Source organism: Lepisma saccharinum, chromosome 9 (assembly GCF_977018435.1).
Source record: "Lepisma saccharinum chromosome 9, izLepSacc3.1, whole genome shotgun sequence".
NCBI lineage: Eukaryota > Metazoa > Arthropoda > Insecta > Zygentoma > Lepismatidae > Lepisma > Lepisma saccharinum.
In genome coordinates, this window is record NC_139237.1 from 62,817,305 (window position 1) to 62,835,623 (window position 18,319).

Consider the following 18,319-nt stretch of genomic DNA (forward strand, 5'->3'; position numbering starts at 1 on the left):
CCGGATTTCAAAATTAGTTTCTTCGGGGGTTCAAACTAGGGATGGTCACCAAATCCGGATCTCAAAATTAGTTTCTTCGGGGGGGTCAAACTAGGGATGGTCACAAAATCCGGATTTCAAAATTAGTTTCTTTGGGGGTTCAAACTAGGGATGGTCACAAAATCCGGATTTCAATTATCTGATAACTGTTTCGGATGCAACGGATAATCCGAATATCTGGATAGAACATATTTGATGAATAATTTGTAGAACATCCGTACAGTGAAATACGAAAATAACGAATGAAAGAATATGTGGATAGAACGAAAAAAACTGATAAACGATTAAACTGTCCGGATAATGCACACATTCAGATATTCGGACATTTTCGATAATTCGAATTATCCTTGTATCCGGATATCAGAATATTATAGAAAATTATCGAATACCCTGATACAATTTTATCCGGAATTGGCCATCCCTAGCTCAAACCACATAACCAGATAACACTGGGGAACAGTGAAATTGCGGCACAGTGTTTGAGAGCTAATTTAGGGCAATTTCATGCTGCTGAATAATGATATAATAATACAGTACTGTGCAAATTAATGCGGACAAAGAGAAAAAAAATATATGAAATATGTCCTTCTTTGGCTGCTATTAGCTGCTTGATGCGGTTTGGCATTGATTGAACCAAATTTGAACACATAACTTTGATATCACTGTCATGAAACCACACATGAATCACATTGGTAATGACCTTTTGCTTCGTTGAACAGTCCATTTTTGCAACACGTTTCTTCACAATACCCCATAAGTTTTCTATGGGGTTCATATCCGGTGAATTCCCTGGCCAATCTAGAATCGTTAAATTGTTGTCAGAAGCAAATTTACGTACAGACTTTGATGTGTGACAAGGAGCAAGGTCATGCTGAAAAATTTCTTGTCCGTCGTTAGTGGGATTTTGAATGAGTGGGACAATTCTGCGCCTCAATATGTCAATGTATTTTGCGGAATTCTTCATTCCATCCACTGGTACGAGCCCTCCAGGTCCACTGCAAGTAAAGAATCCCCAAAACATTTGCTTGGGTGGGTGTTTGACTGTCTGAATGCAATGTTCAGGTCGTAAAGGTTCACCTGGACTTCATCGCACAACATATGATTTGTAGCCATGCACTTCAAAGTGAGACTCATCTGAGAATATTACCTTCCTCCAATCAGCGACTGTCCATTTTTTGGTATTTCTTAGCTCATTTTAGGCGTTTCGTCTTCATTTTAGCTGTCAGCAATTGCTTTTTAACCGGTTTCCTGGATTTTCTTCCAACTTCAAGTAAGCGACGTCGAACAGTTGATGCATCAATACTGATCCCAGCAGAAAGCAAATCACGTTGCAGGTCCACACTTGTTTTGTATGGGTGAATTTTACTGTTTCTTAGCAGTAACGTGTCACTTCTAGGTGTTGTTTTGCGTTTTCTACCACACTTTCATTTTCGCTTTGGAGAAAAACTACCAGTTGCCCTGTAGTTTCTGATAATTTTTGACACCGCTGATTTCCCAACACCAGCCTCTTAAGCGATTTGCCGCACAGTCATGGATGTCTTCTCACTCAGTGTAATAATTCTAGAACGTTTTCTGGGTGTTATATCCATAATGAAAACTCGTAGGAACACGGAGCCCAACAAAAATGTCTTTACTACAGCCAAGCTCTCACAGAAGTATGTTGGTTAATAATATTGGCATTGCACAACGACAACAATGAAACACCAACAACAATGCTTCAAAACTTGCAATTGTTGTAAACATTCTCAAGTACGCATCAAAAAGTTAGCTCATACTACTAGTATAAATCTGTTACGTATTCGATTATCTCACATAAAGAGTGTAAAAACTAAAAAAAATGTATATTTTTCTCTTTGTCCGCATTAATTTGCACAGTACTGTATATTTCCTGAATTGGCTCTAATTTATGAAATAAATGCAACTAAACCAAAATGGCGGAAACATAAGACATACATATAAATGAACTTCCAACAACAATTTAATACTTCTTTCTGTGATTACAATCATTATTATAAAAATAAATTTATATAGGCCTATGATCATAATAATTAAGAAAATATGTACACAATGAAGTAACAAACTGTGTGAAACGTTTTCTATACGATTTCCTGCTGTATTGCTTTTTAGGACAATCCCTCTGTAAGCTCCAACAGTAGTCGGCCATCATGTGGCGATCCCTCCGACCCTGGTACCTTTCTTCCATTATCCTTATATCCTGATGGAACCTTTCTCCCTGTTCTTCACTAAAATCACCAAGGTTCTCAGGGAATCTGTCAATGTGGCTATGTAGAAAATGTATCTTCACACTCATATTAGCTCCCAATTTCTCAAAATTTTTCAACATATTTCCAACTGTATCGGGGTACTTTTCTGCCCTATGATTCCCCAAAAAGTTTTTGACGACGGACACAAAGCTCAGCCAGACCTCAGATTCGATGTAAGACATGTAAGTTGTAAAATTGGCATCATTTATAAGTGTACGAATTTGTGGTGGTCCGTCAAAGATTCCTGCCTTCAATTTTTCAATACTTAGTCCTGGAAAAGTGTGGCATATATATTTGAAACAATCACCACTTGTATCTAAGGCCTTGACAAACTGTCTTATCAACCCAAGTTTAATATGCAGTGGCGGAGGGATGATTTTGTCCCTATCTATCAGCGGTTCATGAATGATATTAGCTTTTCCCACTAATATTTTCCCTTGGGGGCCAAACTTTTATCGTCCAATGCTTTTCTCTAGTACGACTATCCCACAAACATAGGAAACAGGGATACTTTGTGTACCCACTTTGCTGTCCTAGTAAAAAAATCACCATCTCCAAATCCACACACAAGAGCCACTTATGTTCAGCATATTCAATTTTTTTCTAAAACCATTTTTATGTTTTGGTATTCTTCCTTAAGGTTTGTTGAGTGTCCGATATATTGCCTAGCAATGCTTCATAAGTTGCCTAGCAACAATTTACAAATAAATAAATAAGTTTCTTATGGGAATTTCAGCCCATTATCAAATTTTGATATTACCGAGAAAAGCGTAGAGTAATTTTACCTCCTACATTTTCCATGGTGCGTTTATTTTTATAACTGGAGTCAATTCAACTGAACCAATCATACAATTGGCAATCACAGCTGTTTTGTGTGCTGAAACTGTTATTAAACTTTATACCGCAAAATAAAATCTTTTTTTTGTTCCCCAGTGTAATCAATAGGACTTTGCGCGGGAAAAAAGGGTTTTCGAAAGTGCGACGTTCATACGAGTTGTCCGTACTACACGTACTAAACGCCCAAGGCGACCATATCGGGAAGAGTAACAACATCCGGAATCCGACACGTCCACGAGATAAACATTAAATGTTTCCACATCAGACACCCAGCATTGTTTACTGGAAGATTTGTATGCTTTCCCATCGCACCATCACGTACGCGAAGAATAAAATGAAGGTGTGAGTAAAGTTTTGCACGGATCAAGTCGAAACTTTGCTGTACACAGAACTCGAAACGTATCAAAGCAAAATTGCACTTTTGATTGATTGATTTAATTGATTTTACCTTGCTTTTCTGTCACAATTTTCTAACTGCAAAGATTACAAAGATGAAATTGATGAAACTAATATCACAAACACAGATGAACAGCACACAACACGAGCACCACAGGTAATTGGCTGTGAGTCATTAGTGTGGTCTTATACACCCTAACTTTTATCTTGATTTTTAGCGTTATTACTGTTTTACCAAATTGGTGCATTGACTGAAGCAGTTAAATGCGTAATTTCCCTCCCCTTTAAATGCTTCGTGTTTGCTCTGCATCTAATGTAGTTTTTGTGGAGCCTGGATTTGTATATGTCTGCAGGCCCGGAACCGAGAGTATCATGAGGTCGCCCTCTATACAATTTCCGTTTTAACTTCTAGGCCAAGTTCTGTCGAATGATTAGTTATATTTTAAAAAATAATTTCCCCACGTTTCAAATCCCGTTGTTTCTTCATTTTGTGGTCCTTTTCAAAGCAATTTTACCCCAGTGGAGGCTCCTTTGTGGCGCCCAAGGCTAAATTCGGGCTTGGATTTAGTGCATCGAACTAAAAAAACAATTTCTTTATTCGTTTCTCCTGGCAAGAACTTGTTTTAGATGCATCTAATTGCATTACCAGGATTTTATGCACTTTAATGTGTTTCTGTAGTCAAAGATCCAATGCACTGTTTGTATCAATTAACACAGTGTATGTTCTGTGTTGAAAATATAAAACCCGTGATTATGCTTTGATTACACTGTTCTACAAAAAAAATATTTTTTTTTCTGGAGGAGGAAGTTCTGATTCCTATTGCAAATTTTGCGCCGATTTCAAATCTGTATTTAGATTTTCTCTGTCAGATATAGTTTACGAGTAATCGTGATTTTAATTTTTTCTAGACTTTTTGCAATATAAAGGTGAATACTGAGTGAACTCATGGAATAATTTAATCATCCTTTCTCGAAACCTAGTATATTATGTTTAAAAGTTATAAATGTGATATGTGACACAATATTTGCACACAGAATTGTTACATAATACTTATTTTCAAAAAATATAATAACATTTTTGCAATTTATATTGCATATAACATTATATCCATGCTTTTTTTCTTTCTCTCTTAGACGAGCTTCAAACTCTGGATATGCTGAAGTTCTCTAATTTGAGGTCCCACAAAGTACCTTCCTTTCCCTTTGCTGGTGAAAGATGAGGCATTTTGTTTGAAAGACACTTAAATCTTCTTCCACTTGTGTCCATAGCCTTTACAAATTGTTTCGTAAGGCCTGCTTGGTGTGAAGAGGGGGAAGGAACATCACACGCTTTATAATTTTTCTCCCACTTGTCAATTTCGTTGAGACCAATTCTTTTTTGTGTAGTGGTTCTTCTGTCATGGGTATACCACTTGCAGAGGAAGCAGGTATACTTTGTGTAGCCATGTTGCATTCCCAATATCATTGCAACTATCTTGAAGTCGCCAAATATCTTCCACTTCTGCTCATTATATTCCATGGATTTCTTCTAATGACTCTGGACCTAAAGGAAATCGGTAAGGATGGAAGGTATTGGATAGCTCTGAACGTATGAACGTTCATTAAACCACTAATGTCGTTGCGATCAGTCAGTAGGTAGTCAGTTTCAAAATAGGCACGATTGCCTAAATTTAGTAACGTTTGTGCTGGGGTGGAGATTATATTGGTCGAATCCAAGGTGGCTTTTTCAAGTGGCCGCGGTGGCTCAGTCGGTAACGCGTCTGACTACCATGCTCAAGGTCCCGGGTTCGATCCCCGGCCGGTTCAAATCCGGGAACTTTTCTAACGGTGGAAGCGGCCCCGGCGCCTACCCAGCGTCGAATAACATGGGTACCTGGGGGAAACCCTGGGGGGTAAAGGCGGTCAGGGGCGTGATGCTGATCACATCACCCCCACTCACGACCGGATCAAGAAAGTGTGGGGCGTTACCCCCACACCCCCTATACGCCTTCATGGCGTGGTGCTATGCACAGGGGAACACTTTACCTTTTTTTTTTTACCAAGGTAATGTTTGTAATATACTTCTTCATGATAGATCAGATTCTCCTCCTCTGCCTTGCAAAGGCCAACTCTCCACAGATGTAGCAAGCAGAAGCTGCCTGGTTGATTTCGACAGGCAAAGTATATCAACTTAAACAAAAGCTGCAAACACAATGCTTAGTATTTTGATACATCATGTAGTTTAGTAGCAGAACTGGCAACATCTGAAACAGAAGCTCAGAAGCAGATGTTGCCTCTGCTCATCTGACAATTCCCTGCATTTATCACGAACGGCGAATCTGAGTAAAATGAGACTTAATTCCTTATAACTAAAAAACTGTCCCTGATAGCGAAATTCTAATTACGGATTTGAATTTCCCATACCAAATTCCTTCAAAAAAACTTACATTCACATAAGAAATAAAACCTTTGTAGAACAGTGTTATTGTTAATATTAAATCAACAAGTAATGGGCTCAATTTCGTTATTTCAGTTCGCTTTCAAAAAGAACAAATTTATTGTTAAAACTAAATTAACAAAATGAACTTAAATCTGGAAATCTCACGTTTCATTTCAATCTGAAGGGCTTGATGGAGCAACCGCATAAGCATCGATTCTTCTCCTCCCAAATTCCCCCGACTTATTCCTGTGGAAGCAGTAAATTTCCACGAATCACGCAAACACGTCCCGCTTCCATCCTGGTTGAAACAATTACGTCAAGGTCTTGAGGAAGAAATAAAATATTGATTATAAAACTGCAGCATGAGAGACCAGGCGACCTAAATTCTAAAACCCAGAAAGGAAAGGCTACACCTAGCACATAGCCCTGTGTGTGTTGCGTTGTGAGATGTTGACTTGGATTAAGGGAGAGAAAGACAGACACATAACAAACTCTCTGGTAATCCTAACACCGAAGGTTTCGCACGTCTTCAATCTGTGACGCGACATTCCAACAAGGATAAGGTGAAATTGAAATCAATGTTATGTACTGAAAACCCACTGAAATTCTTTGACATTCTAGCATTTCCATGTAGGAAAACATTAGTCTCGGAAATAAGGTGCTTGAAGTGAAACATCTGAAAACGAAAACCTAAAAACTATCGTTTAGAAAAGAAAAATATTTTTTTAAACCCCGAAACCAACAATTATTCAAAACAGAAATAGATAAACGGATTGAAAACCCTAACAAAAATATAACACGAACCGAAACACTGCATTCTACGTCTTGAAATTACGTGTTATTTTCACCTTCAGGACGTGAACGTTCTCTGATAAGATATTTCATTTCTTGTCTACAAATTATGATCCGGGCTGGGATTTTTCTGTTGTAATTTCTTACTTCTTTACAGAACTTTCTTGCTTCCTTAATCTTTCTCTCATTCTCTATCTCACTAATTTTGATTTGTAACCAGTGTTGCTTTCGAATCAAAAATATTTTAAAACATTTACACAAGATATACAGAGGATTATGCTGGCTATGATTCCAGGCACCAGAGCCTTGTTAGTCTGCAAGAATGCAGTCCAGGGTGTACTGCGTGGAAGAGAAATTGACACTTGGGTGGCTTTGACAGGCCACCCTCTTACGCCCCAGAAACTGTTTTGAAAACTGAAACGAAAAATAATTTTCCAATCGGAACCGAAAAAAGGTTTGTCCTCGTGGGGGCAAATAGCATAAGCACTGACGTACCGATTTCAATTTAATATAAAAAATATGTAGTTATATGTAGTTTATTATTAATTACTGTTATATTGAGTTTTCTCCTCCTCTAGCAACTAATTCACAGTCTAATGAATCTCTCTCTGATAAAAGAGTCTCCCCGATAGCATAGTGGTTAGAGCTCTTGCCCGGTAAGGTGATTTCCGTAACATCTCAAGCTGTTCTGCATTCGCAGCTTGGGAATGAGTCCAAACTCTTGAAGCATCCAATCAACAAGCTAGTCGCTGACGTCATCTCAACCCAGCACCAATTGCTAACTCTTTTCTTTACGCGCTTCAGGCTCACTCGTTAGATTGGGACAGTCGGCTGGGGATGTTCCGAAAATAATCTGACTGTAATCAAGGAATTCTGGGTTCGTTCCTTGGTGGAGGCACATGGCACAGTGGTTCGGATCCGAACTGTAGGACCAGTCCCGATTAGCCCGGTGGTCTGCAACTTATACCATACGTAGTTAGACAAGTGGTCCATGCAGATGTTAAATGACACAAATCTACTCTAGTTCATGCATCTGACAATCTAGTTCGTTTGGAGAAGCTCAGACCCCCCGATAGGCTGCACTTGAAAGCATGAAGGACTCGCTTCCTACTTAATATAATTAGTGTTTCCCACCGAGTGACCACTCTTCTATCAATGATCGGCCAGGCTCCCTCGCCAACATAGGAAAAATCAACGACCCCTACTTGACCATTTCCTCACTAACGGCATTAATGACTTTCACAACGAGGATGGAAAAATAAATGAGAAGAGAGTTAACAACGAAGCGGTAAAGGTGATGGGTGTGGCAACAGAGTGCAATAAATGCATTGTTTGTATTCGCGTGTTTTTCTTATTTTGAGTGGATTCTGCTATTGTTACCTAATTGGAACGATGAGGATGAATCACTGACGACAAAACGCTCACAAAGGAATATCCATGCTGAAACGGGGACTCGAACGCGAGACCTACAGTATCGAGAACGTGTGTCGACCACTTACTGCTCTCGGTCACCGAAGAAGAAGAAATTGAAAGTGAAAATTGATTGATATGGTTTATTTTACTTCACATTTCTCCCACTTTTGGCTATAGTCGCGAAGATTAGGGTGAGTGATGATATGATGAAACTGATGAAGGGATAATCACAAAGAACGTCCATGTCCAGGCCGGGATTCTAACCCGGGACCAACGGACGTAAGCAATATACGTGAAAAGAATGACTGCGAGGAGTAAATAAGACAGATTCTGACCTGGCAGACATCATTCGCGTCGTCTGTCTGTAACCACGAGAAACCTGAGGTTTGATTCTCGAATTTCATTGGAAGAGGTGAAAATCTGAAATTGGCACATCAGGGTGTTGCATAATTTTCTAGTTTCAGTTCTTCTAGGGGGTATTTTTTCATTAACCCTCATTTCCTTCCCACAACAATCAAGTTCACACATCGCTACATAAGATAGGCAACAGACATAAATGCGTGCAGGAATGCGAGTATTTCATGATCTAAGTGCCCCGCCTTTTATTGCTGATGACTGTACATTCTCAAAGAGATGTGTAGGCCTCACCGATGGTGCAGTGGTAGCGTCATCGCCTTGTAATCAAGGAGTCCCGGGTTCGATACCCGGTGGAGGCACTTAGTGGTTCGGATCCCACTTTAACTTGTAGGTCCAGTCCCGATTAGCCTTACTGTGCATAAAGTGGACTTTAAACACCAAATCAACCAATCAATCACAAAGATGTGTGCAATTTAGAAAATATTTGCAGTAATCTCAGGGCACAAGAAATAATTAAATTGGCGTGGAAAGTCCTTGTCATGTATGCAAATGATACCGTCCAGCAAGTACCCAGAGAAACTTTTAAAGCCAGTGGCGGCGATTGGCCTCCAAAACTGGGGGCACAAGGACAGCTCCCCCCTCGTTTCCCGTATGTTACAGGTAAACTACGGTTAATACGTTACTCGAAATTAAATAAGTAGCCATTCTCTAACATTTTCATATTCTGCATATTTTATTTGGAGAACATATTAGCACTTTGCGACATATTTAGGTTATCTTACGTTCCTTTTCGACCATTTGGATACATCGTGATAAAGAGAACGCATGGTCAACTGGGTAAAGACACGCAATGATACGTACACCATGCCTGAACAGGGTTCGAACCTGGAAACTAGCGCGTTACCCCGAACACTTTGCCATGAAGAGTGGCATTTATTAGTATTATGAAATGCAGGGTGTCCCATTTAAAAATAGGGATGTAAGGGGATGACTCAAATGTCAACTTCTCTTATACTTTCTTTTGTTAAGGGTTTGTAGAAAAGCCGGACATTTTTACCCTAAAAAGAAAATCTGTCCGTGACGCCATTTTTATTATCTAAAACCGCTACATGTCCAGGGAAAAAGAGGACGAATCGTAACTCTGTACTCCAAGGAAAATGTATATCAGCCCAAAATAATATATTTCACATACATAATTTCAATTCAGTCAACGTGCAAAGTGTGCGCTTCCCTGTGTTTTGCACCACGCCATGTAGCAAGGGGTGTGGAGTCAGTCCCACACTATCTTGATCACGGTCGAAGGTGGGGCTAATGTGATCAGCACCACGCCCCTTGCCGCCTTTACCCCCCAGAGTTTCCTCCAGGTACCCACTTTATACGACGCTGGGTGGGCGCCGAAGCTGCTTGAACAGGTGGAAAAAATCCCGGTTCTCTCCCGCCGGGGATCGAACCCGGGTCTCTCGCATGTTAGTCAGACGCCCTAATGACTTTTTCTAAATAAAAGGAATGCCCCTAAGCAGTAGTATCCCCCGTTTTTCACTTTGTCTCAATTTTTACATTTCTCGCTTTTTCTCATTAGGACAAACACAAATATCCATGGATTCGAACCCGGGACCCCTGGCGTCGCAGCGCGCTGTGCTAACCACTTCGTCACGGAGGTCGACTTTACTTTACTTCACGACGACTGAGCTACCGCGGCTTCAATCAATCACAGTAGTTTGCGTTAATTATTATAAATGACTGATGTTTACGAGCAAGATCGGTACAGATTAATGAGGAAAAACAATAACTTCAAACTGAAGCTGTATTTGGGGGAGGATACTTTACTTGCCTCCGCACTAGAAAAACCCAACCAAAATTGTTCACCTGAATTAGTTAGGTCTGGAAAATCAGATATCTTTGTTCCTTAAGCTCCAGTGTCCTATAAACTCGCAATAAACATGTAATTAATATATGGCGCGAGACTCCCTGACACCAGGGACTCTGGAGAGTAACGTAGGGCTGACACTGCCATGAGTGACGCGCTGCGGTGTCCTGTTTTGCGGTTGCCGTGTTATGACAGCTTCCACAGGTCGCGTGGCTTCTTGAAGTCTTCCTTCCAAACATCCTGTGCACCTTTAAACAAACCTCGCGGGAGAATAGATCGAGTCCTTGCACTTACTCCAACAACAAACACAGGGTGACGAGAGAAGTGGAAGCAACTGAGAATATATATTCGAAACCAGAGACGTTTAAGGAAGATGGAAAGCAGGAGTGAGTAAAGTTCATGTTTGCTCTGTGTCTAGTTGATATTTCTTGCTGTTTCTTTACCGGAACCATTGTTGCCAACCTCATACTTTTGGAAGCAGATCTCCATTCTTAGGTCGTATAAGTGGCTGTTAGGCCACTGGTATCCTTCGTTTGAAAGCTTGCCTCCAGTGGCGTTACTAACGGTACTGGGGTTATCAAAGACGGGTGCGAAGTAATAGTGGAAGCCCCACCCCCCTCCCTACAATACAGCTTACGAATTCAACTTTCTGCTTTGAGTGTGGTAATCCATGCATTGCACGATTCTAGTGCAAGCAAGAAATGAGTTATATAACCCCCCACGATTGGCCCCAGTATTCATTTATTAGAGGTTAAGTGAGTCACTCACGCAGAGATATGGCTGGAAAAATTCCCTTGAAATGATCCACTCCGGGTTTCCCCCGTGGCAATCAGACTCTCGGCTCTACCCACCTTTTCTTACTGACTCTTTACTTTTGTCCGTGTTTGCTAATTATACTTAACATCAGTATATGATGTTCCTGATGGTTTCAGTAACGCATAAATATAATTGGAAGAAATCATTTTTACATGATCTGATAACTGGATATAATTGTACTAGGAAAAACTGAAATATTGCTATTTTTCCAGCATTTTCCATGCTAAACTATTTGACTTTAACAACGCATTATTTCGTCCTGTGGCCGTGCGGTCTAAGGTGCTAAGCTTTGGGCTCCGGCTACGAGGAAGCATAACAACTTTTCTCCTGAGAATTTGTCCTGTGTATGGGACCGGTGGTCACCCACCATCGTGAGGAAATTGGGGAGCTACGAATGAGTTGCGTAACCCGGTTATGGAAAATAACAACGTGCTGACCACACGTCACCCCGTAACTGGTTAGATGATCTCCCACCTCGAGTGAGTAGGATCAGGCGGGAGTGAGACCGGCAGTCGGCCCGGGCCCTCAATGGAATGTTGCGCGCCACGGGCATTGGCGTATATATAGTTCAAGTAAGGGATGGGGGTTAACTTTTGGTATGATTAGGGTTGCTTTGTTTCATAAGTAAAAATCCAGGACACTACTGACCGGAAGCTTGTTGGGGGAAGGTTCTGGAACCGACAAAATTGTGTGTATGTAGTCACGAAGTCACGCTACTTAGTACTGATACTTTTCTGTTCATCTTGTGTCAAACAACTTGAGAATGTTACAATGTTTACCTGGTTTTCTTGCACTGAGTTTCTAAAAAACTAAATTCCTTTAAGAAGATTCGAGGGGAAAAAAATTATAACTTACTTGACAGTCCCAATGCAGTTTCTTATCGCAGAAATTCCGGATCTATCAGGAGATTGCATACATTTGGTCTGCAGTCCCATCTGGTGGGTGGAATTTCGTAATTTCCTTCTCATCCGTATCTCGTCCTATACGTCTCGAATTTAGGAGAATAAAATAAGTCCGAAGAAATTTTTATGAACATGCGGATAGAACAGGTAATCTGGTAATTTTACTGATCCAAATGGGATCCCCCCTTTAAATGCGTCCATGGCCACGGGTTATTATCACATTATTTCACACATTTATCATTAAAAGAGAGTGATTTCAGAAACAAGTCATTCTTGCTGTCTGCTTCATCAACCTCCTCTGCGTCATTATATTCTACTTCTAGCAATGCAAGTGTAATCTCTCTTTCATATTTTTATCTTAACCTATACATGATGTAGGAAAAGAAAGTATACCAACTTTTAATACATTTACGATACACTTAAAATAATAATAGAAAAAAAACAACTTGGCATCTACATTAGGGGCATAAACACACGAAGTATCTGGGGGTTGGGTTGGTAATAGAGGTCATGTTTTGCACATGGTTCAGTCCGGTAACTGCAGTCTTGCAGTATATTCCTCCGTTGGGTTCATTGTTGTCCTATCTTTTGTCCATTATGTGTGCCGAGTTCCCCTTTACAGCCTCAGCTTTTAACATGAGTAAGGGATTTTAGTTTTCATAGACAGATGTTCATTTTAGCTACGGTAAGGGGATGGACCGCGTATAACGTGACGGCTGCAAATAACTTAACTGCTGACGCACCTGCAATTTTATTTTCAATCATCCAATCAATGTTTACCTGTTTAGCCACTCGTTTCGATGCTACGAGGCCTGGAGAAACGAAATTTTATCCTGAATATATATTCAACAGGAACAGCAGTCTCACAATTGAGCCTAATGGATTGACTTTGTGCTTACTATAAACAAATTATATGATTTGTCTATGCAAAATTAGGTAGATAACCCCTTGTGATATGTGAAGAATTCGAATAGTAAAGCAAATTTCGTTGAGGTAATTTCATTATCATACCAAAGTCTCAGTCTCCTTCTTGTCTAGATTTTTCCAAATTCGCCTCGGTATCACCCATGTCTGAGGGGCAGGAAGTTACCCCCTCCCCCTTCAAAATCAGCGTCTGCGATTGTTGATCTAGCTGCTAATAACACATTTTAAAAAGGAAATACTACAACCAAATAAAGGATCACTGTTACTTACCTCTCCTGGATCCGAAGGAAGTTGTTTGGCGGCGACAGCGGATGAGAAATTCATTCCGGAAGGCGGGCAAGAAAGACAAAAAGCATTTTTTAGGGAGTCGTACAAATATGTTGGTTTTTGTTGGCGGGAATCAAGAGGTAGGGGTTGAAACTGTGACATGGGGTTGTGGTGGAAGGATGAAGTTTGTTCGGAAGGGTATTGTTGTTCGAGTTGATGTTGATGCTGATGTTGTTGTTGTTGTTGCTGCTGCTGCTGATGTTGTTGCCTAGGTCTAGGGGGTGGAGGTGCTAAGGTTAATGGTTGACCTCTTAAGGTGGCAGGGTAGGTACATGCCGTAGGATTTGTCTTAATTCCAATGGGCATAGCCATTGGCAAAGGACTAGGTGAACGCCTCATGTAAATGGTTAACATGAACAAGATGAAAAACGTAAACAATACACACGCAGTAATTTCACAATTGCACCATTGAAAAAAGCAGCAGCAACCCACAAGTATTTAACTGCGAACACAAAATATGCACATCCCTTCACGAGCTGCCGTGAGAACAAAATCTATCTTTAAACTATATTCTTAGAGCTGATCGACCAATACAGCACGCAGAACTTCCACCGACGAACACCGTTTCTAGACTAAAATGTCACGGAAGCTTTTCGGCATTTTGAATGCTTCGTGACATTTTACCAAAAAAGCCCCTCCCCCCACAACTATCGTGCAGAGGAAAGGAAGGCAGCTGTGTTATTTAAGATATTTGAAACTCGCTTTGCCTTGGAAAGCGAAAACGTTCTTCCCACGCAAATCACCTGACGTGCTTTCAGTTCATAATAATACATAAAAAAGAAAAACAAATGACAAGCGAGTTGATTTTGATTCAATTTATTGCCCAGCGAAAACGCGTTGCGTTACAATGAAATTTTGAACGTCAGCCAATGGAAGTTCTTTTACCCTTTAGAAGCTTGACATTTAGTCTCACCATAAGCACGCTCAATAACTTACTAAATGTCACAAGCGTTTGAATTCTGTAAGGGAACTCACCTGACATTTTCGCTAGTCTCCTGCAGGAGCTACACCCAGTCGGTTCACAACACACTTTCCTCACACTGCTGTTCGACTACAGCACACAATAACCGCATGATATCGCAGCATGATGTTTACTGCGTCACTGAGAACGCGAATACAACACATGCACACAGAACAACGTAATTATAAATATTCACTTGAGCACTCGAATAAAATTGCACCCCGACTAAAGCGCCACCACTGTCGATCGATGAGTGTGGGTCAGTTATACGAACAAGAGAAACGCGTTATGCGAAAGTCCATGCTTTTCCTAGGGATCATCAACCCCTCGCTTGCACTTGCTTCCCCAACGATCAATAAATGCACTCACTATCACCGCTCTTCCAAGCTCTTTTCATTCGACAATGGAGCAAGGGCAAGGTGGAAGCTTCATTCAGAGTAAACCAACTCTTATTCACGTCAGTGTTATCGATTGTCGACTGCTGAGATAACAGACTGTTATTGAAATGTAATAACTTCAAAAGAAAGACGGAATTCGGTGTTCAGTGCTCCGTGACGGCGTACCGGCCCCGAAAGGGGAGTACAGCCAGTACCCTGCACCCCCTTTCCCTTCATACCACCTATCGACACGTGCACGGCAACCTTCCCCTTCCACCGCGCGGGGTTTTCAGCAACCCCTATTTGATGGAGCAGTCAGTTTTATAGAAAAGGACTTACATTAGATGCAGTTACATAACGCGCGGATATTATTGAGGCAAAACCTTCACAGCCTTCTCAAAAGTCTTGCCAATTCTGACAGAAAAAAATACATTTGTAAAAATATTTCCGCATGTGGAAAGTCAATCAAACCATAGATAATAATGGAATGAGCAGTGGCGGTGATTAGGGGGGGGGCAGTTGCCTCCCCACTTTTGCTCCAACACTATGCTAAACTTTATCTACCAAGGGAAAGTAAACCAGCCGTCCTTGCTCCCCCCCCCCCTCAGTTTTGAAACCCAATCGCCACCAATGGGAATGGGTATAAAAGTAAAATTAAATTAACCATCATTGAAATCTTTGTTCGCATTATTTATTGAATTTATACACATAGTAAATATACATTAATGATTCACATATTAACGTTAATAGGCCTATTATTATTTTAAGCAAGTGTGTGACAAACTTATATACCGTATGTACACAAACGCACACACATAGCCAATAGGATAAAATTAGTGACGGATTCTACTCATGGCAATGGAAAAATATTCCTTTACCTCACCCGCACATCGCCGTCGAAAAATAATATCGCAAGGGAAATATCGTTTAAAATGCTAGAAGAAAGCAGAAAAGCAAGAAATGAGCAACAATAATACAAAGCAAGTATAAAATGATGCAGAGAGTGGTTAACAACAGTGTATTTTCTTTCTGATGCAACATTTTCTCTGCGAAACTATTCCCGCGCATTGTAAATAAACTCTCTGTCTCTGTAGCCCCTTCTCTATGTAATTTCCTTTAATTAATTTGGAACATTAAATAATGAAATTAGGCGCTTTACTAATCAGTCACGCTTTACGGACCGATCCAAGTGGGCGTTCAAAACGAGTCAGTTCTAACATCACTGGAGGCATTGAAAGAACCAGTATGAGATGCGCATCGGCTTGTTAAAATGCTGTTGACATTAAATATTTTGTGTAACACAAAGCAATTAATACAGCATATAATAATCGTGCTAAGTTCGGCGTTGCAAACTCTCGACGGGAAGCAAAGTTGGTTGCATACATGTCAAGGCGCATCGCTTCAAGTTTGCACTGAAAGCTGGTTATACTCAAGGTCACAGGTGTGAAAAGCCTGGGGAAGAAAAGGACGTATACCACAACTGAAGGTTATGTCTTTGAAAGGGGCGGGGTGTACACGACTTACTGGAGATACAAACTTGAAAACTCTGGTCGAAATGTCACTGAATTTTATATCTTGAAACTGCAAAAATACATACACTAAATATTCATTCTATAGTTCTTACTAAAACTGAAGTAAACTCCGTGTTGCAAGAGCCTTTTGAGAGCCAAGGCCTACCAAACGACTGTTCGAAGCTTGTGATCATTGCGTTGTCGACTTGTAATCAAGGGGTCCCGCTTTAAACTGTATGCCCTGTCCCGATTAGCCGATCTATTAATAAAGTGGACTTAATCTCAACAACAGAAATACCTGCGCTGTAAAGTTTATCCGTTGTTGGAACAATTTGGCATCTTGTCAGAATTGTTTTGTTTCAAAATCCGTAGACTGAAAGTAGATTTTGTTAGTCGGTAAGTGCGGCGGGCACTCATCATTGATCCTTTACTTAACAACATCATGTACAGTCTCTATGAACTATAAAAGCATGTGTTACAATATGTAACATTCTTATTCGTACACACGGATTTTCAAAGAAAATGCTCTTTTGAAATTGTTTCTTTACAATTCAGTAACTAATGTCATTAGGAACATAAATCTTATCCAAGTTCTGTATAACCAATGACAATAATAAATGAAATGAAAGAGAAGCATGCCATTTTTGTACAATTTTCTATTCTTACACTTAATAATATAAAAGAAAAAAGTATATTCAGAGCAAATTGACCGACAGTTCTAATACTTTGGCTTTAATTACTGTTTCACACCTGTTCTTCACAGATTTAACCAGTTTCCGACATGTTTCAGAACTTATTTTATTCCACTCGGCTTGCACAACAGTTTTCAACTCTTGTTTGGACTTGATGCCTGCTTTATGGACTCGCCTCTTCAAAATTGTTCATAAATGCTCAATGGGATATAAGTCTGGACTTTGAGCTGGTGTTTGTAGTAGTTTGGGCACATTCCATATTAGCCAATTTATGTTAACTCGCGCCTTATGCTTACTGTCATTGTCTTTTTGGAATCTGTAGATAGGCGGCATGTCCATTTTTTGGGCACTCTGCTTTACATTGTTCTTCAATATGTCCAAACAGACATATGCATCCATGATACCATCAACAAACTGGAAGGTACCAACACCTTTGGACGACATACAGCCCCAAATCATTAATGACCCACCACCGTATTTAACTGTTGGAACTCTGTTAATGTGATCATTGTCTTTTTTTCATTTTCTCCAGACCCTATGTATCCCATCTGACCCGTATATATTAATCTTGGACTCGTCTCGCCATATGACGCTATCCCAAAATTCCTGGCCCTTGTGGATGTGCTCTTTCGCGAATGAAAGTCTATTCCTGCGATTCACCTTATTTACATACGGCCTCTTTCGTGGTATTCTGCCATGATATCCATGCTTCCACAAGGCACGTCGGACAGCTTGATCGGACATCATCTTGCCAGCAACATTTTCTACTAACGGTCGTAACTGAGGAACACTTAGTCGGGGGTTTTCACGCACTCTTTTTAAAATAAAGCATTCATCGCGTTTATTCAACCGTCTCTCTTTTGGTTTCCTCGGCACATTCTGTGTTGAACCTTCCTCTCTAAATTTGTTTACTATGTATTGAACTGTGGAGTGTGATTTATTGACTGTTTGTCCAATTTTTCTTAACGAATAACAACCTCTAAGGGCCAAATTTATAATAACATCCTTCACATCGGAACTAAGTTCCTTCACCTTGCCCATTTCGAACACGCTGATAGATAGACGATAGGCCTACAACAATACCTACGCCAGCATTCCGCTTGACGCGGAGCGCACCTGCATGTTGAAACTTGTTACGAAGTTGCAAACTACACGAAATCGCCCGAATAGCGGTGGCGCTGTATGCGAAAAAGATCGAAACTCTTGCCTGTACGAATAACAATGTTGCATGAAACAGCGTGTTTTTCTCTTTTCACACAAATTATATGCTCTGTTTATACACTTTGAACATACATTTTCATTGACATTTGTTGGCGAAACCTTCATTAACATTAATTTCCAGGTACATATGAAAATGTTTATATTTACTAGTAGATATGACATTTTTTCCTCGGAAATTCTATGTGTACGAATAACAATGTTACA

General features: G+C 40.3%; 1 protein-coding gene across 2 annotated transcripts in view; it reads right to left on the reverse strand.

Annotated features, from left to right (window-relative positions):
* Positions 1 to 13,365, reverse strand: part of Septin4 (septin 4) — a 101,222-nt gene extending 87,857 nt beyond the window's left edge. For both annotated transcript variants that reach the window (XM_083128290.1, XM_083128289.1), the window contains exon 1: positions 13,297 to 13,365. In XM_083128290.1, the coding sequence (XP_082984416.1) occupies positions 13,297 to 13,350 (54 nt within the window). In that variant the 5' untranslated portion in view covers positions 13,351 to 13,365. The remainder of the gene's footprint in view (positions 1 to 13,296) is intronic.
* Between the last annotated feature and the right edge of the window lie 4,954 nt (positions 13,366 to 18,319).